This window comes from Nilaparvata lugens, chromosome 8 (genome assembly GCF_014356525.2).
Source record: "Nilaparvata lugens isolate BPH chromosome 8, ASM1435652v1, whole genome shotgun sequence".
Classification (NCBI taxonomy): Eukaryota; Metazoa; Arthropoda; class Insecta; order Hemiptera; family Delphacidae; genus Nilaparvata; species Nilaparvata lugens.
The window spans coordinates 16173789-16201328 of NC_052511.1; the positions used below are offsets into that span (position 1 = coordinate 16173789).

A 27540-nucleotide genomic window follows, 5' to 3' on the forward strand; every position below is an offset into this window, starting at 1 on the left:
TCGTCCAAAAATTGAACGTATTATGTCAATTTGATCTCGAAAATCACCTGTTACTATATCGGCGTATATTTGGCGAAAAAAATTCTTCCACTTCAGCTAAACCTGTGTATTGATTTTTTTAAAATATATTTTCATCGATTATTGAAAAAGGTGAGAAAACGCAGAAAAGCTGAGAAAACGCTAATTTTGGGCGTATCTTTGGCGTTATTAAATTTGAAATTTTCAAATTCCTTTTAACACAATATTATTGCACCCCAGCTGAGCTTCTTTAGTAAATTTGAACATTTTCTGTTCATTTGTTCTCGATAAAGCTGAGAAAGCGCAAAAAAACGCTGGAAAACGCAGATTTTGGGCGTATCTTTGGCGTTATTTCGAATTCCTTCTAACACAACATTATTGCACCCCAGCTGAGCTTCTGTAGTGAATTTAAGCATTTTCTGTTTATTTGTTCTCGATAAAGCTGAGAAAACGCTAAAAAACGCAGATTTTGGGCGTATCTTTGGAAATTTTTCCAGTTGCGCCTCTAAAGGGCCAACTGAACACACCTTCCAAATTTGAAATGTTATGTCATATTTTCATCATATGTTAGGACGATCCAGTCGGAGGTCCAGACTAACGTCTGGCTAAACGAATATGGCGAGCGAAGCGAGCCTGACGGCTAGTAATATAATATTCCCAGGAATAGCTCTGATTGAAGTAGCAGTACCCAATCAATTTTTCCGCGATAAATAGGTATTTAGGAGGTACTGGATGAATTGGTATTCAGGAGGACCTGGATAAATGCATTTCAATCCTCAACTTGGTGCCAACCTAACAAAGTCAACTCAACTTAATGCCAACCTGAAAAAAATTTTAATTTAGTTACCAGAGCAACAGTTTCGAAGAGGTTCTCTCTCTAGATTATAGTTCTATATTAACATATGGTATGGACATTTCAATTATAATTTTAAGATATTGGAATAAGAAGAATATACAAGCTAAAAGACGTACTTTGAACCCTTAAAAACCACCCTTAGAGTTGAAATATCGCCAAAAGATTTCTTAGTGCGCCTCTAAAGGGCCAACTGAACATACCTACCAAATTTAAACGTTTTTGGTCCGGTAGATTTTTAGCTCTGCGAGTGAGTGAGTGAGTGAGTGCCATTTCGCTTTTACAGACAGAATAAAAAAAAAATATATATATATATTAAATATATAGATAAATCAGCTGACAAGTGATTACACAGATGTGTGGAGAAGCCAGTCTATTGCTGTATTTCCATAAGGTCTATAGTTTCAATCAGGTACTTGTGGATGAGAATACTGCGTGAGGTCTACTGTTCAGAAAACTACTAGTAATTATGATTTAGGATGTATTGTAGCCTGCTTTCAATCATCTGTATTCTTCACTATTAAAACGAATAACTCACGTAAACTACTTAACTTGAATTAATACTAGAGAGAACTAATCACTCCTACTAAGTAGAATTTGCTGATGACAACATAAGCTGATGACAAAGCTAACAACATACTATTGTGAAGCCTTGGTGGTGTTTTAAAAGCATATTCACATGTTAAAAATATTGGTTTCTGATGGGTTTTAGCCATAGAAATCCTAGATTTTCGAGGTAAATTCATAGGGACATATCATTGACAATATTTTCAACATGTGAATATGCTCTTAAAACACCATCAAGGCTTCACAAAAGTATGTTGTCAGTTAAACTCCAATAAATAATGACAAACTATGCATTGGGACTGACACAAATGAATTTTCTCAGACTAGGAGCATAACTTCTGAGAGCTCATATCATTAATCATAAACGTGGCTTCTCCCTCGGGGTGTTTTACCTTCAAGCTTGAACAAGCTCAGCAACAGGCTTCTATGTCAAAGGATGGGTTTCGATATAGTTAGATACTCCAACAAACATGATTGCAGTGAATTAATAAAAATAGAAGTTTTTCACTTTCATTCTGCTCTAGGTCAATTGTTTATTGGCCTTCAAATGAAATATCAGCATTGAATGCATTGAATGAATCTGCAGAAATATCTACTGTGTAATGAACTGCGTTTAACAGGTTACTGCGTTCTATAGGTTGACCAGTATTTTCAAAATAACCGTATTGTTTTAAAAGAGTGTTTCTCTACAACCTCGATGAGGGAGTTCAACCTCCACAATCCAGGAGATTATGCACTTAACATATTATATAATGAATTATAAATCAGTACTAATACGTTACACATGTGACTTGTATAGCTACAAAAGGTGAATCAGGACATCAAAATAGTCAATTATGAAGTCTTTATTTTCATGCTTCTTTGAATTTTACACCTAATTAGGAGGGGAAACCTTGAGTAGGTATAAGTATAGAATAAACAATGCATTTATTGTCTAGATTATATCAAAGATTAGATATTACTATCAGAGATAAAAGATATTACAGAGATAAGCATCCTTTTCTCTATGATCATTTATAAATTGTTTATTCATATTTAGGTATAAGGAGATACTATTCAACAAATACTACATCTATAATTATTATCAAGTTTTTTTAAATATTTTTTTACTGTGGATGATGCCATGTCCACTTGAGCTTTTTTGCTCGTGCGTGGGTAATGAAAAGTGTGAGGGTGATTAGTGAGATCATCAAACGTCCATGCCTATTCGATAGGATTCGGTGGGATTCGAACCCACGACCAGGTAGCACTAGCAGACTGAAGGGTGCAACGCCTTAGTTAACTCGGCTATCCTAGCTAGCAATAAATAAATTATAACTCCATTACTATGCCGACATAGTAATGTGGTTAGAGAAAGCAATGATAGAATATGAATTATTATTGATATTAGCTGATTGTGATTTGAAACTGGTTAAAGCCCATACCTCGTCTGCAAGAAGGAGAAGTGAAGAAAATGAACTTTTTAATAGCCACTAAATGTACTTCAGACCCTGAAATGAATTTATGTTTGTAATGAATGAGATGTATAGATTGATAGATGAATGCATTTTTATCTACACTTTACAATATTGATAGTGATGTGGGTGAAGTTGAGGCAATAAGAACGCCCTCTTCTACTCAACCCACAAAGAAGTTTCCATTTTTTGAAAATTACAATGGTTATTCGATTTGGAGTTGTTGGGGAATTATGCCTAACATACTCTCCTATGCTATAACACACTCTCCACAGGAAAATTCAATTTTAGCTTAATAATATTACTCGACGTGTCTGTCATTTGCTACATGAGAGCGTGGTCCAAGTCCAACACAAATCAATAAATTGTTCTACTGGTTACGGCCCGCACTGTGATTTGTGCATCGCGTATCAGGCAGGGCAATTCAATTAAGAGCAAAACAATGAAATCAACTCTGAAGGTAATTAGGCCAACAAGGTTTGATAAAGGTGAATGGGGAGCTTACCCATGTGGTAAAATTATCAACTTCGATTGAAATGGGGTTGAAAGTGGTGTCTAAGCTAGAATACAACATAACTCACAAACTAATAGATTCGGCATTCAATCATCACAGTTACATTGATCATGATTTCAAACGCATACTCATTTTATACGGTTTACAGACATTGTTTACGAACTTGACAAATCTTTGGACAAATCTTTTGGACAAATAATTATTCACGATTTCCAATATTAAGGCTGTGCAAAGACTAAAAATAAACTTTCTACTCGCGATATTTTTTTAAGCATTTCGATTCGTATATCATTGAGCTATCAAAATGAAAAAGTTTTCTCAGGAAAACATTTTTTTCGATCATTAATTACTTTTTGAGTTATGAGTGCCTAAAGTTTGAATTTATGGGACAGAACATTTCAAATTCGGTAAGAGTTTGAATCCATGAATCAATCTCATGAATCCATGAGATTTGGAGGATAGATTCTTCATGGTATTGTTGATCCAGTAAAACAAAAATTTTCTGAGAATATTCATTTTTGATATGGTTATTCAAATTACTAAAAATAACCAAAAATAACTTTTTGTTGAGTTATTTTTGGTAAATTTAATAACTTTTTCAAAAATGGATATTTTTAGAAAGTTTTTGTTTTATTGGATCAACAATACCATGAAGAATCCATCATCTAAATCTCATGGATTTATATCGTACCGAATTTGATATGTTCTGTCCCAAAAATTCAAACTTCAGGCTCTCATACCTCAAAAAGTAATGATCGTAAAAAAATGTTTTCTTGAGAAAACTTTTTCATTTTGATAGCTTAATGATATACGAATCGAAAATCTTTGAAAAATATCACGAGTGGAAGTTTATTTTTATCCTTTGCACACCCTTAAACTGCATCATTTAATTTGATAATATTCTTCCAGATAAGATAAAATACTAATTTTCGCGGTGTTTTCAACTCATTCACATCTTTTTAACCTTTGCATCCGACTTTTGAAACATAACTCCTAATTAAAACCGCTCATCTCTCAATATTGTGAGGTAGGCTACTTCTTCCAAATGATATAACAGAAACCATTGGAATATGGTACATATTTCATCGAAATCTCTTTCACTTTCTCCTCTATAAATTATTTCGTATCACCATAATTTTCACCTTTCATCCATACTTAAGATATCAATTTCTGAAACTTGATTAGTTCATTGTCAGGAATTGAAATTTTAAGAATTAGATTAGTTTTTCTATTAGTTCATATTCCCAAATAAAGACAAGAAGCATTGGAATAAGAACATTTTCATAAACTTCCTCCTTTCTCCTTCTTGTAAGTTTATGTAATTCTGACCCTCGTCATGTCAGAATTAAGTCTTTTTATTACAAAAAGTGAAAGTAAGTACTTCCTTTCTATTAATAAAAAGTAAAATTCACTTCAAATTGTTACCATTTTTCATGAATAACAAAAATGCTTCCCATTGCACCAATTCAAATCCAAATTGAATCGCTCCATTCTCACTCTTATTGTCCATCATTCTCACCTTCCAATTATCTGACCTTTTCGATAATATTTTCAATCCAGCAACCCCCATCCAAAAATCCCATTCATTTCTTCCCCATAGAGATCCTCTGAGCTATTTCAAGAGTAATGATTAAAAGCTGTAGGTAGCATGCTAACTACTAAGCTGTCAAGCACAAAGAGCTAAGTGACATATGGCGTGATTAGTTCCAATCACAGATACAAAACACTTGAATTCGTGTTTCGAATATTGTTTTACGGCGCCCTTCCGCTCTAATAAGCGTATCACGTCATGCTGCTTCTATTCTCAAGCTTGCTCTTCAAAACTCGATCAAACCCACCTCAAAGCACGGTTCATCATCGAAATCCCATTAAACCACCCAATCATCTTTGAATTCAGTAATTGTTGAATGCGCCTTTGGCTATCTAAATGATGAGAAGAAAATCATTATTACTTCGAAATTAATAACTCACACTATCGATTTGGGAAATTTTATTTGTGTCGTTCTTTGTGTCTCTGCAAATTTTGCTTAATGGTTCAAACAGAAGATTAACTTGGAAATTAATAATTCACACTATCGATTTGGGAAATTTGATTTGTGTCGTTCTTTGTGTCTCTGCAGATTTTGCTTAATGGTTCAAACAGAAATTTAACTTGGAAATTAATAATTCACACTATCGATTTGGGAAATTTGATTTGTGTCGTTCTTTGTGTCTCTGCAGATTTTGCTTAATGGTTCAAACAGAAGTTTAACTTGGAAATTAATAATTCACACTATCGATTTGGGAAATTTTATTTGTGTCGTTCTTTGTGTCTCTGCAGATTTTGCTTAATGGTTCAAACAGAAGTTCAACTTGGAAATTAATAATTCACACTATCGATTTGGGAAATTTTATTTGTGTCGTTCTTTGTGTCTCTGCAGATTTTGCTTAATGGTTCAAACAGAAGTTTAACTTGGAAATTAATAATTCACACTATCGATTTGGGAAATTTGATTTGTGTCGTTCTTTGTGTCTCTGCAGATTTTGCTTAATGGTTCAAACAGAAGTTTAACTTTGAAATTAATAATTCACACTATCGATTTGGGAAATTTTATTTGTGTCGTTCTTTGTATCTCTGCAGATTTTGCTTAATGGTTCGAACAGAAGTTTAATTTGAAAATTAATAATGCCCACTATAAATTTAGGAAAGTTAAATTTTCCTTGCCCTTTGTGTCTCTGTGTCGATTATGGTCCATGGTTCGAGCAGGTTCAATGTAATAAGTTACATTAAGTTTAATGTAAGTTATATAAGTTGAAGTTTGATGTAAAGAACTCATATGTGAGTTAGAACTGGTGAAGGTTAGAATTAGATCGATTTAACTGTACTAACAAATCTATTGTTTATTACTTGTTTAGATGAGTTTCTAAATTGTTTATTCCAAAAAAATCATCTAGTAATGTGAAATTAGTTTGTTATTATTTTGATATAATAGTAATAGAGAGTTTAGAAATCTATATCACGAAATGTAAGGTTCAATCACGTAGGAGAGGGTATAAAATACAGAATTGATTGAAGAAATGGTGGAATTAGGCGAAAAAATGCTATATAATATTGTTTCATCTTCTCAATAACTAAATAATATCGAAATATTCAAGACATACAGAAATATCGAGAATGAAAAACTGTAAACTATTAATGAAAACCAGGATTGTAGAACTGTTTTGTAGACAGAGTCGAGCAGCCTCCTTGGATCATAATTAAAGGTTGTAAAATTATTTTGGCAATTATGAAGGTGCTAGAATAATGAAATCTATTGTCTCTAGAACCGAGAATAATTCATCTGACTACCTGTTACTTTTATATTTCAATAATCCATAGTTATCAATCGTATGATTAAAACGAAAACAGAAACTCCAATCTATAATTTTTAATTAATACAAATGACTAGAAACTGTTGAGCAGGTAATAAATTATCAGGTGTCACCAATAATTCCAAAGCAAACAACGAATGTCGATCACAAGTCGATAGTGGAAGAATAATAATAGAAAATCAAACAAGAAGTGGCTGTAAATAATGATATTTGACAAGCAATTCCATCTCTCACATCTGTTCTATGAGTGAATGCGATATTCGAAGACTATTCAAGTCTATCAACCTGTATGTAATGTGCTATGAAACAATTAAACTATTAGCTTCAATTGTAGGTAGCATTCTAGAGCAATTTCAAGCAATCGAATAACTTTAAAGACTTTCGGTCTAATCGTATGATTGTATGGATGCTTTTTGGTCATTTGTTCCTAATATAAAACCCTTCATTCTCTTCAAGTTCTTCATGCATCTTCTAGCTGCTTATTACTTTAACTTGAGCTTTCTCAAATTATCGTTTCCGTGTGGATCGAATCAGACCACGATCTTGTCTATAAATAATTTATTTTTTATTTTTTTATTTATTTATTTATATATTTTCAATTTTTACTAAGTAGCACTAATTGGGAGAGAAAAACTAAGGATACTCCTTGTACCATTTTTCTCCCAAATTTAGATAACATTATAAAAGTCCGAGTTAGGGTTATGGTTTCTTTTTTCTAAAATTCAGTCCATTTTCACTAAAAAAACAACGAAAACTAAGAGTTTTAAATTTTGATGGTTAAAAACAGAATAAAAAACAAAAATATTACACTCAAATCATCGTTAATATTGGAACATTTTTGCGTAATTGATATCGAAAGTATCAGCAATCTCTTATAGAACTGAACTTCATTTAATAAACTATGTCCACGCCCTAACTTCGCCCTCCCAGAATTAAATGAAGTGCAGGAATTCAATTCAGTTCTATAGTGGTAATTATTATTATTATGAGAAATAAGTGAAATTCATTCTGTGTTGTTGTGAAGGTCATGTCGTGTTAGATCATAATAATTGAATGAAAAAATTTTGATATTGACAAAATCACTAATCATTAAAACAATTTGAGGTACTTGTTTCGATTATTAAACTATTCCCAATCTCTTATAATATGAAAGCGTTGAACTGCAGAATATAAAGTGTAAGTGAAGCCTGAAGACCCCGAAGAAGCCCGAAGTCCGAGTGAACCCCTGTGAGTGAAGTGCGATTGGTCATTAGCCATAAACCAATGGAGGCTGAGCTTCACTGTCATTAGCCGAGACCAGACACGCTAGAATAATAGGGCGTGTCAAGTCTTGGCCAATGAAAGTAGAGCTCAAACTCCATTGGTCTATTTCTAATAACGAGTGATAGGGCTTCATCCACAATATATTACAAGTATATAGTCTGCTGTCCAATAAGTTTACAGCTCACTAGAGATTGTTGTTTAAAAAAGAATAGTTTGATAATATTGAGCCGTTTTCATTTGATTAAATTTTTCTGTACATTGAAGCCTCTTTTGCTCAAACTTTAGAAGTATGACAGTGGGTCATCAAAATTAGAATTGGAATTGAAATTGAAATTTATTCACAAAACTGACATAGAATAGATAATACTATCTAACAACCTTTTCAAAATTCTATCTAGTTGATTATTATAAATTATAAATTTTATATAATTGTTTTTTGTTCTTATGTCTTATGCAAATGAAAATTATTATCATTATTCACTCATGATTTTGTAGTACTGTGAATGCATTAGAATTGTATAGAAGGGTTGAGTGGGATAGAGGGCCGGCTGAGCCCTAAGTTCGCCCTCTATTTTAAAATGAAGGCAGTCTATCTATCTATATGCATAAGTTATTCCCTGTACTTTGAATTGAAGATCTTCTCATAACACTGTAATCTCTAATCAGATTGACGATCATAAGTTACTAACTAATTGGATCATAACTTTTGCGACTTCCTTCTCGATGCCTGCTAAACAACCCGTCAACCACAGATAATTAATTATTGCCGTATTCATGTCTACCTTTTGCATTTTGATTGACAGACTGACCGTGTCTGCTAGTCGAGGGTAGATAGGAATCACCCCTTCAAACTTTTCTAGAGGGTTGATAGCCGTAAGTATTTCCGAGATGGAGGAGTAGAAAGAATAATGCGAAAGAAAAACTCTTATGCTTATCGTAGACTATATGGCATGGCGTGTACGACAAGAAATGGGCTAAGTAACCGCCTATCAAAATGTCTTTAGGCTCTCCTTTCAACCAAGTTAATGGACCGAAGGCTTTTAGGTACCACATCGGGTTCAGAAGCGTTTTTCAAAGCAATGAGCTTTTCATATTCTTATGTGACCTCTATTTGTAAAGGAGTGAAAATTAACCTTCAAATGTATTGCAAAATAATCCATTATTTCGAGAATGAAGCAATCTACTTCGGTCTGGTGGTTCACAGATGATGAATTACAATATGATTGAATGCCACAGTTTAAGGAGAGCTCTGAACCACCGAGACGTTATACCGCATTAAATTTAATTTAAAACCACGCAGTTTTGGTACAATTTGTAATAAAGCAATTGCGAATCAAATTACTTTGGGAATCTCATACCCTTTATCAAAAAGGTCATCATTCAACGGGTATCCAGAGCAATCGACATTTATGTGAATAAATATAAACTTCACTTATGATAAACATAATTAAATATAAAATGTTATGAATAAACATATACTTCACAAGATTCAACTATAAGTTAATCTCAGAAAAATCATAATAAACTCTCATAACTTCATAGGATTTTCAATCCTGAAGGGTTCTTGGAGGTTCTAATGCTATTCATACAGGATTAAAAAGACTCATGGAGTTATTTCGAATCAAAACTGACAAAATAACGCATGAAAGTCGTTAAAAACGACTGAAGCCTTTAACATTATAAACCGAGTCATGAAAAACTTTAGAAATTGGCTTACTCAATATTCAGTTATGTATTGAGAATAAAGAACTTCAGCTTCATGATTTAACTTTCAATAATATGTAAAAGCATACTCTAGGTTTTACCTATCATTTGAGAGCAAAATATAAAAAAAAACGTTGCCAGATCCTAACCAATGTTGGTTCACTATAATCAGGTTGAAAGATCTGATCGAGTTTTATAAAAGAGCATAGATGATAGCTTGATAGGTAATATCTAGTGGTGTACTTCGACAAATTAATCTATTGGATTCACGGAAAATGTTTTAGGAGACTGGTGTGTTATAAAATCTGGATATTACTTAACCTCTATTTATAAAGGGGTGAAAATCAACTATCAAATGTATGTCTCTCATGATTTGAGAACGTTTTCTCAAATAAATATTATTAAAAGTAATTTACGGAATTGCTGTGTTTTCATTAAATGAGCTTTATACAGAGGTAAGTCGATATCCCATGGAAGCCCTTTACCATAGCCACTTCTAATACAAGGCCCCGGCCTACGATATTGCAACGTCGCAGCGTAGGCCTAGAATCTAATACATGATTGGTGGAAAGGATCAGCTGGTATTTTTTAAAATATTTTGCACCAATCATGTATTAGATTCTAGGCCTTCACTGCGACGTTGCAATATCGTAGGCCGGGGCCTTGTATTAGAGGTGACTATGCCTTTACAGAAGTAATATGTCACTTAATTAGATTTGGATTGTTTGAAAAGTGATTTCAAATGTGGAGTTTGATTAGAATCCTAAAATATGAATCGTAATTAAGTATTCGAAGGAAGACAAACACATAGCTACGGTTTCAAAGTAATGGGAAACATGTTCCTCAACTCACAGAACAAGTTAAATGCAGTTTCATAGAAAGTATACTCTATACCATTCTACTGAACTAACAAACATAATATAAGAGCCCAAATGGAATCCAACTCATTTTGTATCCCTAACTTTTTTCCAAAACTATTGAAAATGACATTTCCGATTACTGTAGTGGTCCATTGGTATCATGAACGTAAATATGATAGAATGTTTAATCGAACAGGAACTTCATTGATAACAAAATACAAATTGGAACTTAGAATGAAAATTCAAGAATGATGATTCTCATTGACTGATAACCAGTTTAAGCTATCGATTTTATCTAAATTCAAAAACGAGAACATAATATTGATGTTGAGAACAAATGACATAAAAATTCCAATAGAATTTTAAATTATCAATTCGAAGAAGTAAATGCAATCGATCAATACTGTGAATTTATTTATTATTTTACAAAGGCGACTTTCTAGAATTATTTTAAGCCTAGGTGATGATGATGATGGGATGAATGATAATACAATGAAGGTAGAGTTATAAATGAATAAAAATTATTATAGGTTATGCTATCCACTTGAATTCATAGGATAAGTTGAAGTCCAACAACTGCTAGCATATATCTATGCTTCAAGAAAATACTTAAAATTGTATAGTGTTACAATGAGTTTTATCGCTAGAGTAATGACAAAATAGTACCGAGCAAGCTAAATAGCCCGACAAGCAAATTGATCGAGATAAGAGTTTATAGAGCATGTTCCAAACATAAATAAGAGAATAGTACAATATTGAGAAAATGAGAGGCCTCAACTTGGAAATTAGCTATTCACGAAAAGCAGTCGTTATGCGGCAGCCTATCGTTCTGGAATCGATAAAAATTACCATACAAGAATAAGCTTTTCTTGAAGCCAATGGCTCAACAGCAATTGACTCGGTCAAAACGTGGAAAACTCCATTAAAAGCCGGCCACCAGAATTCCCTGCCTCGCATTTCGTGTTAAACTCTCACTGAGTTGGAATCAACCACTTCGCTCAGCCGGATTTTACGATTTCGAATATCTTACAGCGTTTTATAAAGCAGTAAAAACAGGAAACACATTTTCCCTAATACGGGTATTCAGTTTCCTTCCATGAGAATTTCTTCTACCCAGTGGTTTCACTTATATTGAAGCCTAGACGTGTTACTCACATGAACATTTTGTAGTATTCACGTTGGAGTGATCTGTTATTACAAGCTTTCCTAATAGGTATACAGGGTTTTATGACTTCAATAAGTTTAGGCTATTGTTTTACGCTTGGTTGAATATTGAGCTTTGACTCGCATGAGTTTACAAATTCATATTGATTGTTGATGTTCATTTTTTTCCCTATAATAAAACTTCAGCTACCATTTATGAGATTAACATACATGAAGTTTTACTTTCTCACATTTACTTTAAACTTACTTTCCTATAAATATTTTGACTTGACATTTTCTATACTGTTATAGCTTTGTCTATATACACCAATACTAGAATATCAATAAAATGGGATATACAATGCACTCTGATTGGTAAACTGTGCTAGTTATCTGTTTTATTTCTTCTAATGTTGGTATAACTGGTGTAACATTGAGGCTACTCATTATATTATTGCAACTGATTTTACTTAAAAGTAAAATTGAATTACAAGATCATCTGATGTTCATACTCATTCATTCTCCACGCATTTGTAACTTCATCATGTCTGATTTCAACATGATTCTATCAAAATCAATACATCACAAACAAATAAAAGAGTTTGTCATAATTCGATTTTGTTTTTTAAAGTTGCTATTCCAAAGTTATCTCTAATGATGATCATGGGTAGTAGGCTACGTTATTCTAGTGGGCAATTGACAGTACTTAATCCATGATTTCAACATTAACTAATTGCTTAAAGAACACTTGATTAAACACAAGGAGAAATTATAATTTGACGTCTCAATTAACTGTAATAGAAGAAACATCACTTTTTCGGACCTCACAAGGGCAATAGTGTTTAATTCGATGTTGAAGTTTCAATCACTCCGAAAATGTCAAATCATAATCAACATAAATGGGTACTTGTTCTGTATTCATGAGAGGATCATGATGTGTTCTTTCATCTCATCTTGACCAAGATCATCGATTCCAGGTCCAATTCAATGATGCTCAGCATAAAACCAATGTAATAATGGGCCAGAACTTAAACATAATGATGATAGCCAATATCTGAATATTCAACAAGCCAACAATAATAGTCAACAAGCTTATAGTCAGCATAATAGCTCTAATAATCATACAAATAACCTTAGGAAATATTGGTAACTGATAGGGCCAGACAATATTAAGCGTTGATCAGGCGTTTTCAGACGGCGCTTCTAGAGTCGGCAGGGCAGGAAGCTCTCCGATTGGCTGATTGGGTTATCGCCTGAAAAACGGTTAATGTGATCTGGCCCATATAGTTATGATGATTTAGGCCATTGTCAAGCCCATGCATTGCTGAAATTAAATGATTAGAAACATGCAGAATTTCTGTGAATTTTACCTGCAGGTTTTGGCACGTTTCTCTTGACTTGCATCCATTTGTAGGTGGGGACTGCGCTTGACTGCTGGTGTGGATGCCCTCTTTGGTGAGCGAAGTCATAATGATCCACCACTGCATGGTGACCCACCCCATGCAGCCTGCTCTCCTCCTCCTTCACCTGATGATATTCCTGGCCTGCAGTGGGCAATGACGCAGTGTACTGTCCTGTGTCAATCTCAGGTATATGTCCAGGGTATTCCGCATAGGCAGTATGCAGGTCCTGGTTGGAAGGAGGTCGCTCATGTTTGGTGGAGTGGTGGTGGTGAGGGTAGTGATGATGTGTGCAGTCTGGGAGGTAGCTGTGACCGTGATGGTCAGGTTCTGACTTGGGGTAATTGGAGTAGTCCAGGTTCGTGTAGCTCAAACCATTGGAGGTGATGATGTTGACAGGCTCTGGAACCTGAGCTGTTGGTAACTGTGTGTTGTAGAAACCATCTCCAGCATCTTGGAGATCTTTTCTCTCACATGATGAGTTCGACGTTACCCCTGTGGCCAACATGGAGTAATCCTGGAAATCTGCACCAGTATACCCACTGCTACCTTCAGGGATCGAATAATACAACTGGTTGTTCTTTCCCGGAGACACCCTGTAATGATCATTTGATGAGCTATGTTCCTCGAACGAGTTCGGAAAAGAGTTCTGTGCACTTTGATGGAGATGATGGGTGTCTTCATAACGGGCCATGCAGTAGGGGTCACTCCCCGTCCCGTAAATACTTCCATTGCCCCCGTTGTACATGCCTAAGTTCATTGTCATCATTTTCATCGGTTAATCACTGACACTACATGTGAAGTCCTCTAAAATCTCATTCGGCAATGAATAAACACCAGGTAAACAGATTCAAAAATAGTCTATCATTTTCAAAAGATGAATGAGTTGAGTTCCAATACAACGTTGGAATTTAGCAATGATTTGGACAGAATTCTCTATTCGATATTATCATTTCTACTCTATGTACTCATTATTCTCTGTGAATAAGCTGTCACTCACTACACTAGAGAAAATCTATGATCAATTTTCAACTACTTTCTTGTTCAATATTCCAGTTTTTGGTTGTAACTGGAATTAAAATTTCTAATTGAAACTTACTCTAATGAATATAGTGTTTCATTACAATTTTCAGTGATTGCAAGTGATCTGATCTACAAAAACCCATATGGGATCATTTATTGAATTATGATTTTCCATTAATGTAGGGTTTTATTGAACAATGCAACATAGATCTCGAAGTGGATGAACTCTGTTCTTTATCACGTTTATTATCACTCCATTGAAATTCTCCTGTATGAAGTGTAAGTAAGCACCAACACTGGAACTAAATTTCATTAAAAATTACAATAGATTTTTTTACAATATCAGTACATCTATATTGGTCGTTGCACATCTCATGTCAAATACCACGTATGTTGGAAGATTTCAGAGTGAGGATAATTAGTTATGTAATAAGTACAACATCACTTTTGTAATATATAGTTTACGCTTGACTTATAGTGTTAGCACAATATTTCAAACATAGTCAACGTTGTCCAACATGAAACAAGTACTTGAGACAATAATCATCGTCTCTACAATATGATGACTCCTTATCAACAAAATTCTCACTAAAACGTTTGTTATCAGCGTTCATTAAAGGGTTGATTACTTTTCACAAAGGGTTGATTAAATTAGTGAAGTTCTTCATTGACATGATTATTAATTATTCATACTTGAAATAGGTTATGTTCGATTGATGAGTAACGTAGCACTTGACGGTTATCATTGATTGTAGGCAAAGTTTGAGTGGTGAACAGGCACGCGCGTCACACTGTCGACTGGGAACTGAGGCATGCGACTGGCGGGAGAGATTCGGAGCGGCGAGCGAGTCGAGTCACGTGACCAAACATGGAGGCGAGATTCGCTCCAAGGGGGGAGGCCATCGACCAATCACAGAGCTCCTCTCATATCTTTTATTGAGATGTCACATTGCAGTATGCCCTGTATGATGGATTGGAAGGTTTGTTTTGCTCTGGTTTTTCACTGCCTTTTCTATTTCACCTCCTTGAGGGTGCACGCTGACCCCGCCAACAAAGATACTCAACCTCTGTTATGCTAAAACGTGTATTGTTGCCCCCTCTCCCAAATCACTAACTATTCATTACAGTTCCGCCGTGTTAATGTCCGTCCATTGAAAACGGGGACCCTGTCGTCGCGTTTTTGGGGCTTTCAAGATTATTCGGATGAACTTGGGCTTGAAATATCAATCCGTCAATCGATGCACCCCTGCCTTGACAGCGCCAACAAAATAGTCAAAAGTTTGGTTGAAAGGGAGGATTTACGGATTGTAGCACCCCAACTTCGAGAGAGTATTTGACTTTGGGAAATCAGAGGTATGAGTATAGTGCTATCAGCAATTTTGTTGCGATTCAATCACTCGAAGAGAATACTTGACTTTGGAGAATAAGGGGATTGATTATTTGAATGGAAACGACTTGATATTGGCAAGACCACTAATTTATTGAAACAATATTTGAAATCTTTGTTCCGTCAGAGAGCCTAATTTTAGTAGTAATTTCAAGTTTATTTGTCAATTCACAAGCACACAAAGAGAACAGAAAGTGAGAATATAGGTAACACCGCTATCTTGAAGTGGAACAATAAATTTTAGAAAATTACGAAAATAATTTTATTAAGCTCGTATATTGAACTTGATTCGAAAAATGTAATACCATAGAGAAAGAATAAGCGTAAGTCTCTTACTTGTTTGTCTCTGGTAGACTAATATATAGCTCACCAATCGTATGTGAAACTATATTTATAGGAAATGAGGAGTTCATGAAAAGGAGATTAAGGAATTTGTCGAGCTCCTCTATGTGATTGCGTCCTTTCAATGTAGCATTTCTTTTTAATTCAGTGTATTTCATAATAATGTAGACTACTGAAAAATCTCTATTTGTTCCACAGAGAACCAACTATCAGAATGAGCAATGAAACTCAAATCTTGAGACGGCGTATTTTAATATTTTCCACAACGAGAAACTTTTATGTGCGCTGAGTACCGCATTACAAAACACGGCGCTTACAACTAAATAGAGACTCGTGATTGTCGAGTTGAATGAGAAAGATAGCAAATTCACCATTTTGGAGAAAAACACTCTTGAAGACTTTACCGAGAAATTATTTAAAACATCCATTTATTTGACTGTTGATTTTTTCTCATTTTATTTGTCCGATTCACTTCTATCACGTGCTCCTCTCAAGTTGGATTTTGTTTTTGTTATCTAAAAAGAGGATTGGGACAAGCCTCAATACCAATAGGATACATTCATAAGACCCCTTAATATTGAGACATATTATTTTGTAGAGAATTGAATATTTAGTGGCTTACATTACTGTTTCAAACCAAATTGATCTGGACTGATTTCGGTTAAATCCATGATACTAGACTACTTATAGTCTCCAGTAAATAGAAGAGGATTCAATATCGATTTTTATAAAGGAAAATTAGCTCATTATACTAGATGGATATAGTATTGACCAATAGAAAAAAATATAAATCGTCGAAAACACAGTGCATTTCCAATATTTGTTCATTTCGATCATTGAAAGAGGAAATCCCAGGTCCGGAATATATTCAAAACAATATAAATTGTAAATTAAAGTAATGTCTGGTGGCCGGGGTAACAAAAACCAGTAAATGGCAACACGCTTCATAAAAATGTGGTAAGGATGCAAAAATGGTGAATTGTTACCTATCTTGAAAGAGAATTCTAGTTCATCGTCTATAGTTCTATCAGTTTATTGTTCCACGTAGTTGTGAACGTTTCAATGGAAGGTCTTTTTTGACATAGATAATTGCAAAAAAAAGCGATAATGTGCATTTTGTTACTGAGGTTATCTTCCCCCTCAATCACGACAGAGAGTCGCGCTTCATGGAATTATCATACATGACAGAATGCGTTTCATGTATACATCATGTTCTTTGCAGAAAAGTATTCACTTCAGTTTCTCCCATGTAGTGGTTGTCATGTAGTAGTCCAGTTAATATAGACATAACTAGTAGTTTGGAGTTGAAGTTAGTGTAGTTGATTGGTAACAGCTGTAGATATAATCCTTAGAAGACCTATACAGATAATTATCACTTCCCTATCATTGAAAACCTGGAATTACTGAAGAATGAAAGAATAATTAAAACATTTTTAATTTAGCTCAGCTTATATTCATCCTAAAATGAAAGATGGAAAGAATATGGAATTCTGTATGATTCATCGTACATCGCATATTTCCTGGACCATCTATTGACAATAAACAACTATGAAAACATTGAATTCAGTTCTGAAACACTGATTTAACCTATCTATTTTTATTTTTTTCAATCCAACACTTTACTGATAGATATTACTACCAATTGATTTAGTAGAATATTTTTTTTTCGGAATAATGAATGCTACATGACTAAGTACATAGGAAGATGAATTTCATGATTGATCAAATAAAGTCGAGTGTGACATGAGATACATTGACCTTTTGGCGGTACGAAGTTCGCCGGGTAGGCTAGTTGTGAATAAAGTTTTATTATTAATAGTCAACGCTGAAAAAAGACAGGCTCAATCACCAGGAATACTATACATTCTTTGAGGGACCAGTAAGCCATTAATTTTGAGTATTTCAATCACTTCCACTATGGACACTGGATACATTATGGACAATCAATGAATCAATACGTTTTAATAATTCAATTCAATACAAAAATACGTATGAAATTTATTAGCAACAGAATAAAAACTTTAGATAGCAGTGACCCCGTCTACTACAATATGAATAACCATTTGGATCAAATATAAGAAGTTACTCACATCTCTCATCAACTCGTACTTTTTATTCACAAAAAAATATATAAGTTATATTGAATGAACTCAAGGCTAAGGTTTGCCTTTTTCTGGCCGTGCTACAAATAAATGTAGGTATATGTTCGACATTTTTTTTTGTAATCTTGTTGTCTATTAAGAAAGTTTTCGATGTGATTTTTGATGGCAATAGAATTTGAATTTGAAAAAAGAATTATCAACAAACTCCTAACCAAAGAAAATCTTTGTGCTCTTTTCTAATCGGATTGTATGAGACTCCACATACAGCTAATAGAAGGCGCAAATCGAACTGGCCAAGCATACAACAATCGAACAAGCACGTGGCAAGCTCGCGCTCTCAATCAACGCAAAATAAATTCGGTGAGCTGATTGATGAAATTGTTTTAAGCTTTCCAATGATGACAACATAAGTTAGAATATCATGTGTCAATTATTATAGTTTATTATGTATTTCTATGGAGTTCACCTTACCATGTTCATAAGCTTACTTAATAGGATCCTTTTTCATCCTTTGAAATCCTTAGAGGCAAAATATCTCAAAATCCGTTCTTAGTGCGCGTCTAGCATATTTGAAGAATATTTGTGCAAAGTTTTAAGTCTGTAGGCCAATCAGTTTTAGCTGTAGTGTGATTTAACATTAAAATTTTCGAAAAAAGCCTTCTCCTGAACTCCCCTGTGCTCCTGATCGGAATTTTTCTGCATAGATATAATTATTTTCCGTAGCTGAACAAAAAAGTTCCTCATGACTTTGCTGTGGAATGAGCGGTTAAAAAGTACAAAATTTTTTGGGGGCCCCAGCTCCCTCAGGGGAGCAAATTTCTGAAAATCCTCTCTTAGTGGATGTTTTGAGGCTACCATAAACAATTGTGCAAAATTTCAAGTTTTTAGACTCAGTAGTTTGGGCTGTGGTGTGATTTCAGTCTGTCGGGGCTTAGCCTTTTATAGATATAGAGAAGAAAAGGGGTGTGCTCAATTGGCATTGCATTTTATTTTGTAATAGTATTTTCCCATGTTGTAATATTTGTATTGCTTTTATTATGTATCTCTAAGATGTTGTTATTTTATATTCCCGCCAATAAAATATTTTCACATTTTCAATTTATATTGTAGTTCTGATTCTTTAATATAATATTATTTGGATACATGAGAGAAATCCAGAACCAATGTCTTCATGTAAAATTTCCTTGTGCTTGATACCTCGTATTTTCGGTTAATTTTCCAGTTTCTTGCTATTTCTGCTCTTGCCCTCGTTCTAGATTATGAAATTCTGAATAAAATGAGATCATTGAGAGAACTCTCTCTCTCTCCAATGAGTACTGAGTTATGATTATTCAAAAGTGAGTAAAATTAATAGAAAAATCAATTCTGATGAATTTAAGTTGTTGATCAACAATATCTTCCGATTGTTACCATTAAGAAGTATAATTCAAAATACCACTGGGCGTATGTTTGTGCTCTACAATCTTAGATCAGGTAGAGCGCTGGTATAGATTTTTAGGTACACCTGACAACAATGCTCCTTGTATTGTGAAAAACACCTCATTTTCAGCTTCAATCATCATCACCAATTACATTGTCCTCACATTGATATTTCGCACAATGACATGAGTTCATGAGATTATGTTCTATGAGAATCACCTGTTAGATGCACTTCATTTCAGTATTTCCTAGTGGAGAGGCGCGCTTAAGGTCACCTCAAGGATCAACATTTCAAACACTTATAACTTTTGACACAATGCTCGGACCTCATCGTACTACACTTCATTCTCCTCTGCTCTTCAAGGCGGTCCAAAATCGTCCATCATGAGTCAAATTAGGTCGAAAAATGGTGAAATGGATGATCGGAAATTGGTGGACGCCTCATTTCTTTGCGTGGAGATGTGGAGTGGCCTCCTCGGTTACCGGACCTGTCACCTTGTGACTATTTTTTATGGGACTACCTAGTAGCACTTGAAAACATAAACAAACCACGAACCCACGAGTGAAACAATAACACAAGAAATTCGAGCGGTACCACGTGCAATGTTCAGAGGAGTATGTAAAACTTCTCCCAACGTCTATAGGAGTGTATGGATAAAAACGGGCAGCATTTTTTAACAGATGTTATTTTTCGTACATAATTAATAGTCCAGGCAACGAATGCTCAAATAGAGGTATAGAGGGAAAAGTTTGGAACACAATTTTCAACTCCACAGCTTTTTTAAGGGTAGTTAGAGGATTAACATATCAAAAATTCTCACCCCTACCCCCTGTGCTAGAGGGGTGGGGGTGATTCGAAAGTACCGTTTTCTCATTTTTCGCATATATATAGGAAACTATGCATCTTATGATCATTTGTATTCTGTGCAAAATTGAAGCTTAGAACCAACACGTTTTGTCCTCACATTTTTTCCATATCTCTTACAGTTTCTGAGATATCCGCTCTTGAAAGTGAGACATTTTTTGAAAAAACACTTCTGCCTCCAATTTTTTCATATTTTCGGCCTTATAATTTTTGAAAGATTGACGAGAAAAATCCGTGCTGATTATGAGCTGATAGAGCATCGAATTATCTTCAATTTGATGTATATTTACACTATTTTACGCATTTCTCTACCAGTGTTGTAGCAGTTTTAGTGTTGAGAGTGGAAATTTCTGTTCAGCAACAATAGATTGGTTGTCAATGGAATTTGAAGGGAATGTTTGGAACATAATTTTCGACTTTGTGGCTTTGTTGAGACTAGTTTGGAAGTGAGCATATACGCTCACCTCCTCACGCATTTCCATACGACTGTTGCAGCAGTTTTAGTTCTGAGTGTCAAATCTCAAGATTTGCAACAAGTGACTTTTATCGAATATCACTCTATTCTGTCATCATGAATTGGCATAATAAATTATATTGAGTACCTATTGGAACGTCTGCGGAACTAAATACAGGGTGTATTTCTAAACTTCCTACCGAAAAAACCACTCAAAACTAAAACTGCTGCAACAGTCGTATGGGAATGCGTGAGTTAGTTGAATTATACATGAAATGAAAGATAATGTAATGCTCTACAAGTTTGTTATCAGCCCATTCTTGTCCCATCAATTGTTGAGAAGTTATAAGACTTGAAAGAGCGGAAAAATGGAAGAAAAACTAGTTTTTCGAAAATATATCACTTTAGAAAATAAATATCTCGAAAAGTATCGGATTTATAAAAAAAACCTCTACCAAACAAAACTTGTAGGAAATCTTTTGAGCTTCATTTTTATGTAGTTGAATATGTCAATATAACGCATTGTTTCCAACATATAAGCATGTAAGTAATAAGTAGTGGAAAATGCAACTTTCTAACCACCATCATCCCTTCAGCACATGATTTAGGGGTTGGGATTTTTATATGCTCACCTCCAAACTAGTCTCAACAAAGCTGCAAAGTCGAAAATTGTGTTCTAAACATTCCCTTCAAATTCCATTGACAACCAATCTATTGTTGCTGAACAGAAAGTTTCACTCTCAACACTAAAACTGCTACAACACTGGTAGGGAAATGCGTAAAATAGTGTAAATAAACATCAAATTAAAGATGATTCTATGCTCTATCAGCTCATAATCAGCACGGATTTTTTTCGTCGATCGTTAAAAAATTATAAGGCTGAAAATATGAAACAATTGGAGGCAGAAGTGTTTTTTTTTTAATGTCTCACTTTCAAGAGCGGATATCTCAGAAACTGTAAAAGATATGGGAAAAATAGAGAGGACAAAACGTGTTGGTAATTTTGTAAGCTTCAATTTTGCACAGAATACAAATGTTCATTAGATGCATAGTTTCCGAGATATATGCGAAAAATGAGAAAACGGTACTTTCAAACCACCCCCACCTCTTTAGCACTGGTGGTAGGGGTGAGGACTTTTGATATGTTAATCCTCTAACTATCCTTAAATGAGCTGTGGAGTTGAAAATTGTGTTCCAAACTTTTCCTTCTATAATCTTTCGTTGTCTGTACTATAATGTTTCAATTTTTCCTCTTTAATTTTTATAATGGCAAAAACCAAGGCTGCCCTGTATACCTTAGCTGAATAATTATAATAATACCCAAGATACTTTTTAAAGTTTAATTTTATTTGATAATGATAGCTCACAGGATTAGATCTGATATAGAACATAATCTGTTTTCATGTATTCCCCCTACGTTTTCTATTCTTTACTTTGGAACACATCTCAAGACAACATTATGAAATGGAGCATACGATTGTGAAAGCGTGGGAGTTCCTGTGAAGCATATCACCGAAGCTTCTGTTCTGTGAAATAGACTTGCGTTTTGTTGATATGAGGAGTGAGTGAGACAGAGAACGAGATTGTCTCTATTTGCTTGGCTTCCATCGGTGAGGCAGAGGGGAAATCCTTTGTAAATATTTGATTTGGGATTGCAAGGCAGGCAGCGGAGGCACCCAGGCAGATGGGGTCGGAGTCAACCTAAAGCTCTCAAGTCAGTAGTGCTCAGATCAAGTCCAAGTCTTGTCTTGTTATCGGAAACGTTGTTTGGTGTCGCTATAATTTATGACTTCTATACCGTACAACGCAATTTCATGACTTGAAGGTAGGATTCATTGATTATATTCTCATATTTATCTTTTCTGGAGTTTTAAGTATCGAATGTATTCTTGCATGATCATGAGGAACTAGTGATCCCCCCGAGCTCATTAAATCGGAATTATCCAATTTTATACGAAATATTTATCATCTGAAAAAAGAGAGTGAGTTTCTTTTCCCGATGGCTCGATTAAGAAGGCTCGATTTTTAGGAAACTTGAAGGAACAGAAAATTCAAAGTTTTTTGAGCGCCCTTTGAAAAGCTCCAGGGATGGAAGATCAACTTTTGGTATTGAATTTGAACATTGATAATAATAATAACAATAATAATAATAATAATAATAATAATTTATCTGATTACCAATGAATTGCAACCAGAGGAGTTTATTGACAAACATATACATAGTTGTTATATTATACATACAAAATTGCTAATACTAAACTTAGTTCTAATTATGATACCCCACTATAATAATATGTGTCGGGGTGATCATAATATTCTTTTCTAAAACATGTATAAAAAATGTAATTAGTAATTTTAGTTATAAAGGTTTGTTATTTATCAAAGGTAAAATAAAAAGAATACAGTAGTTCATTCTATATCCTATTTATAATGAGCTCCTCGGTCTGGTAAATGCCAGTATCATATGACCAATTCCGTACTGCTATTTTAAATCTATTTATATTTATTTCGTCCTTTGCGATCTGCGGGATTTTATTGTAAATTCTAAGAACTAAATATTGTACACATCTCTCACCAAAAGCTGTGTTCATTCTGAGAACGAGAAGAAAATTCAGATTTCTAATTCTGGTGTTGTGGCTATGGAAAATTGAATCGGTAAAATTTGTATTCTTAATATAAATTACTAAAACTAATACATATAACTGTCTGACGCTGAGAACTCTACTTTCGGTGAACAATTCACTTGTTGGAAAACGGTTGTTTCTGTTTGTCATAACCTTAAGAATACGTTTCTGAGCTTTAAAAATTGAATCTATTAAGTTGTAATTAAACCAAAATCATTGCACGAAAAATTCAGCTTCTTCGGATTCATTTTCCACAACGGCCCTTTCCACTACCTCGTGACTGAACTAACAGTCTGTGTGATAACTCCTGAAACATAAGTCATTAGCATTCATTAGTCAGCTGGATGATATAGTTCACTAAAAATGTTTTCTTTGCACTCTCAATGTTATCCTGTTGAATCTTCAAGGATGGAGTCAGTCAATTAACAATTTCGTTGGCTAACGAACGTGATCTGTATAATGGTTCAAATATAATACGTATTGAAATTTTAAAGTTGATTGATGAAACTAATCAAACGCAATTATCGAACATACATACAAACAAATGCACTCACAAACAAACAACTACTCGAGGCCCTAGTCATGAGTAAGAACTCGCTACGCTAGTTCATTATCCTATAGAAGTTACAAAATTATTACTGGTTTACCAGATCTACTATTTAGAAGATACCTTTTCTTCTGCTTTCATACACCATTAGAAAATGGTAAACATGCTTCAATCTATTCTTATCCAAAATTTGGATACCTTTACCAAAAAAAATCAAGAAAAAGTTGAAAAATATATTTTTTTTTAATTGAGAAAAATTGGGGACGAAACTCACTCATTTTAAAAAAAACGTCCGATCAACTCCTTCAATTTCGAAATCAGATTCATCTTCTATTTTGTTTATTGGTAGGCTTACTTGTTATTTGCTTATTGCCTTATTTGATCAATGAATGGTATTTTACAAAACACTTAGCTTCACACAACCACGAATAGAAACCTACTCCAATCACCCAACTTATCGACAACCCAAACTTCACTCAGGTGAGTAAACGCAGAATATTATTCTCACGAATACTCATAAATAATAGCGACCTTTGGGTAGATTTTCCGATCCAATCAGCCGCGCACGCCACGATAATCTACATCTTATTCCGAGTAAATTTATTCACGACACGAAATTATAGATTTGTAATCTGATGTGGGGGTTTGATTTGAGAGCAGAGGGTGTCGATCGACGTAATGGACCGATAATTGAAAGGCAGGCGGTGAGAAAATGGTGGTCAACTGTGGGCTAAAAGTAATTTTTGAACCCTCTACTCGTTTCCCTCGACACCGTTGTTGGCACGAAAGGCCAAAACCGTGGTCGCCCTATGTTCAGATGCACAGAGAACAATCTGATGCACCTTATTGAACTATTGTAGCTTTGGAATTTTGTAGCTGGAACCCTTTGTAGTCGGCTGATATATAAGTCGAGCCTGATTTGGAAATTAGTTTCGATTGATAGCTTATCATTCTCAGTTATCTACTCTCCCAATATGCCCAGTCTGAGAGAAAGTGGGAATTGATTGAAAACGAAATATAATACTTCTATCCAAATATGAAGTACAGCCTAATATAGCCAATTTTGCAATATTTTATTTTATTATTATAATTTTTACAAGAATCACTGAATGGGAGAGAAAAACTAAGGATACTCCTTGTACTCCTTGTAAGGATACTCCTTAGTCAATAGGACTTCTTTTTCTTCTCCTTTTTATCCATCTTCTCCTTCTTCTTTTTCTTCTTCTTCTTCTGCCTCCTCATCCTTCTCCTTCTCATTTTCTCCATCTGCTTCTTGTGTCCTCCATCCAGGGATTTGAGCCTACAACTATCATGTTACACTGTGTAAGGTGAACGTAGCGATTATACCATAGAACAAGTCGATACAATGTACTGACTCTGATTATACAGTACATTTTTTCAGTTAGAAATCTGCTAGATGAAAGTAAAATTAAGAAGGGATAAATGAGTGTTGTTGCTTCGAATGACTCGTGCAAAGAATTCGTAATCAAATAAAAAACCTATTAAGCAATCTGTTTCATACAATCAAAAACAACTTGAGCCAATGGAGATCTCAATACAGAAATTAAATAGTTCACTCTGATCTCAGCTCCTAGCTCACTATTTTTAGATTTCAGACTTTTTAGAAGCTACATTATTCTCAACTCATTCTGCACTCCTGACTGTTATGAAATTAGTGTTTTCTTTGATACGTTTGATCGTTTATCATCCCGTTTATATTTCTTGCAGTTCCCTAATCATTCACTATCCACTTTTTCGATATCAATAATCTACTTCAAAAATTACAAAACGTGAGGTTGTATAGAATAAGAATAGGATGTTGCTATTTGGACAACTATCATGAGTAGGTTTTTGTGTGCTTGGTAAACTTTCCCAGGCTCGATTCATAGAGAAAGACTATCTCTATGAATGACTATCAGCCACCCACAGGGAATTGGGACGTTTGCCCTAACCACAAAACAGACAGGTGTAGAAGAAAACAAGAGATGTTTGACTTCTTCGAAGAAGAATATCTCCAGGATCATCCTCATGGGTCATTGGATTCCGTGTCAACACCAAGACACCCTTATAATGACTGAAAAAATGGTAAGTTTGTGTGTCGATGTTTATCCTTGGTCTGCCAATATGACTAGAGGCACTATTATGAGTCTTTTGTGACACAGACAGTTAGAAATGTCAGAGTGTCCAAAACTGTTCATTCATTTGTTCTTTTTCGAGAGACGTGTTGGAATCGCATAGGAAAGAATAGAATGTATAGATGGTTGGAATGCATTTGCCAGCTTCGTTTGTACAGAACTCTCGAGCTGTCACATTTCACATTCTCACTCTCCTTCCTTGATTCTAGGAGGCTTTCATTGGTCAATCAATCATTTTATTAAAATTAGTCTGAGAAGTATTGTGTTTGTGAATTTCAAGTTAATTTGTAATTATATTTAAACATTTCTGAATGTATTTAATCATGGAGAAAGTATAGGCAGATTCTACTCCAAGATATAGTTATAGAAATAATGAGCATGAATAACGATTTACCAATAATTATTGTGCTGTAGGAGCTGTTTGTGTGAAACCCGCAAATTCTCTATGTTAGGAAATTCGTTGCTTCATACCGCCGACATTTGCAAATGTATGTGTAATATTCACCGTACTATCAATTTGTTTTTCCTAACAAAAGTCAATTTCGCGTATACTGCGCTTATTATGTAAACTAGCTCTCTCTATAAACAAAGTGATCAAGGTTTGACTTCCAACTACAACAGTACTAGATATTTAAAAGGTTGTTTTGAATTGGATTAACAATATTTTTTCCTCGAGACAAGTTTCATTTGAGATACAACATGGAAAATAATTACATTTAGCCTGTGTTCTAACCAATCAGGCTTAAATATTAAAGGAGAATATTTTCATTATATTCCAATTCGCGCCCCATAGGACTACTATTCTACTTCATGGTTCTAGGACTAAAAATTCTCCAAATATTAGATATCAAGTGGATAGTGTATCAAGATATCAAGTTATGTATTATACGGTATCTTTTCTACTTAAGTTTGATCTTCATTTCCGACTTCGCTTCGTTCATTCAAATCGGGACGGCAAAGTGCTTCTCATATGAGAATTGAATAACACCTTTTCGCAAACTACAAGAAGTCTATCCTGAATATATCCTCACACAAGTAGAGACTGGCATACGAGAAGTGAGAAGGCCAGCAGCACTTTGAGCATATAGGAGCTCTGGCTTGAAGTTGCAGAGGGATTGATTGCGACATGGTTCTGCAATATAGTGCCCGGCGCAATTCAGCAATATAGTGCCTGGCGCAAGATGTACAAGTGAATGTATTGGATGGAGGCAGAAGGTGGCTGCCGGGGGCCGGGGGCATTCCTGGAGGCAGCAATGCCGGGGGCGGTAATGGTCAGTGACACTCGGGTGATGGATCGGACCTGCCGACTCCACACCCCCGCACACCACCCCCGCGTCGCTGCATGTGACAACAAACCGGCTTTTGTGATTCTAGAAGTCGGAACATCTAATCAACTTTTGATCTAATTGAAGGAACTACTGTCATGGAATTTGTGACGATCGGATACAAAATAGTAGTTCCAACTGAACAGCAGAGGATTGCTTTGTAGGACCAAACGAGATTAGCACAAATAGG

General features: G+C 34.7%; 1 protein-coding gene across 2 annotated transcripts in view; it reads right to left on the reverse strand.

Moving 5' to 3' along the window:
- The window catches only part of LOC111055858 (homeobox protein Hox-B1b), an 84478-nt gene that overhangs the window by 27803 nt on the left and 29135 nt on the right, over positions 1–27540 (reverse strand). The window contains exon 1 of one of the 2 annotated variants that reach the window (XM_022343161.2): positions 13098–14970. The exons of the other annotated variant lie outside the window; for it this stretch is intronic. Within the exon in view, the coding sequence (XP_022198853.2) occupies positions 13098–13902 (805 nt within the window). The 5' untranslated portion in view covers positions 13903–14970. Of the gene's footprint in view, positions 1–13097; positions 14971–27540 lie in introns of those variants that run through there. 2 annotated transcript variants of the gene reach the window in all.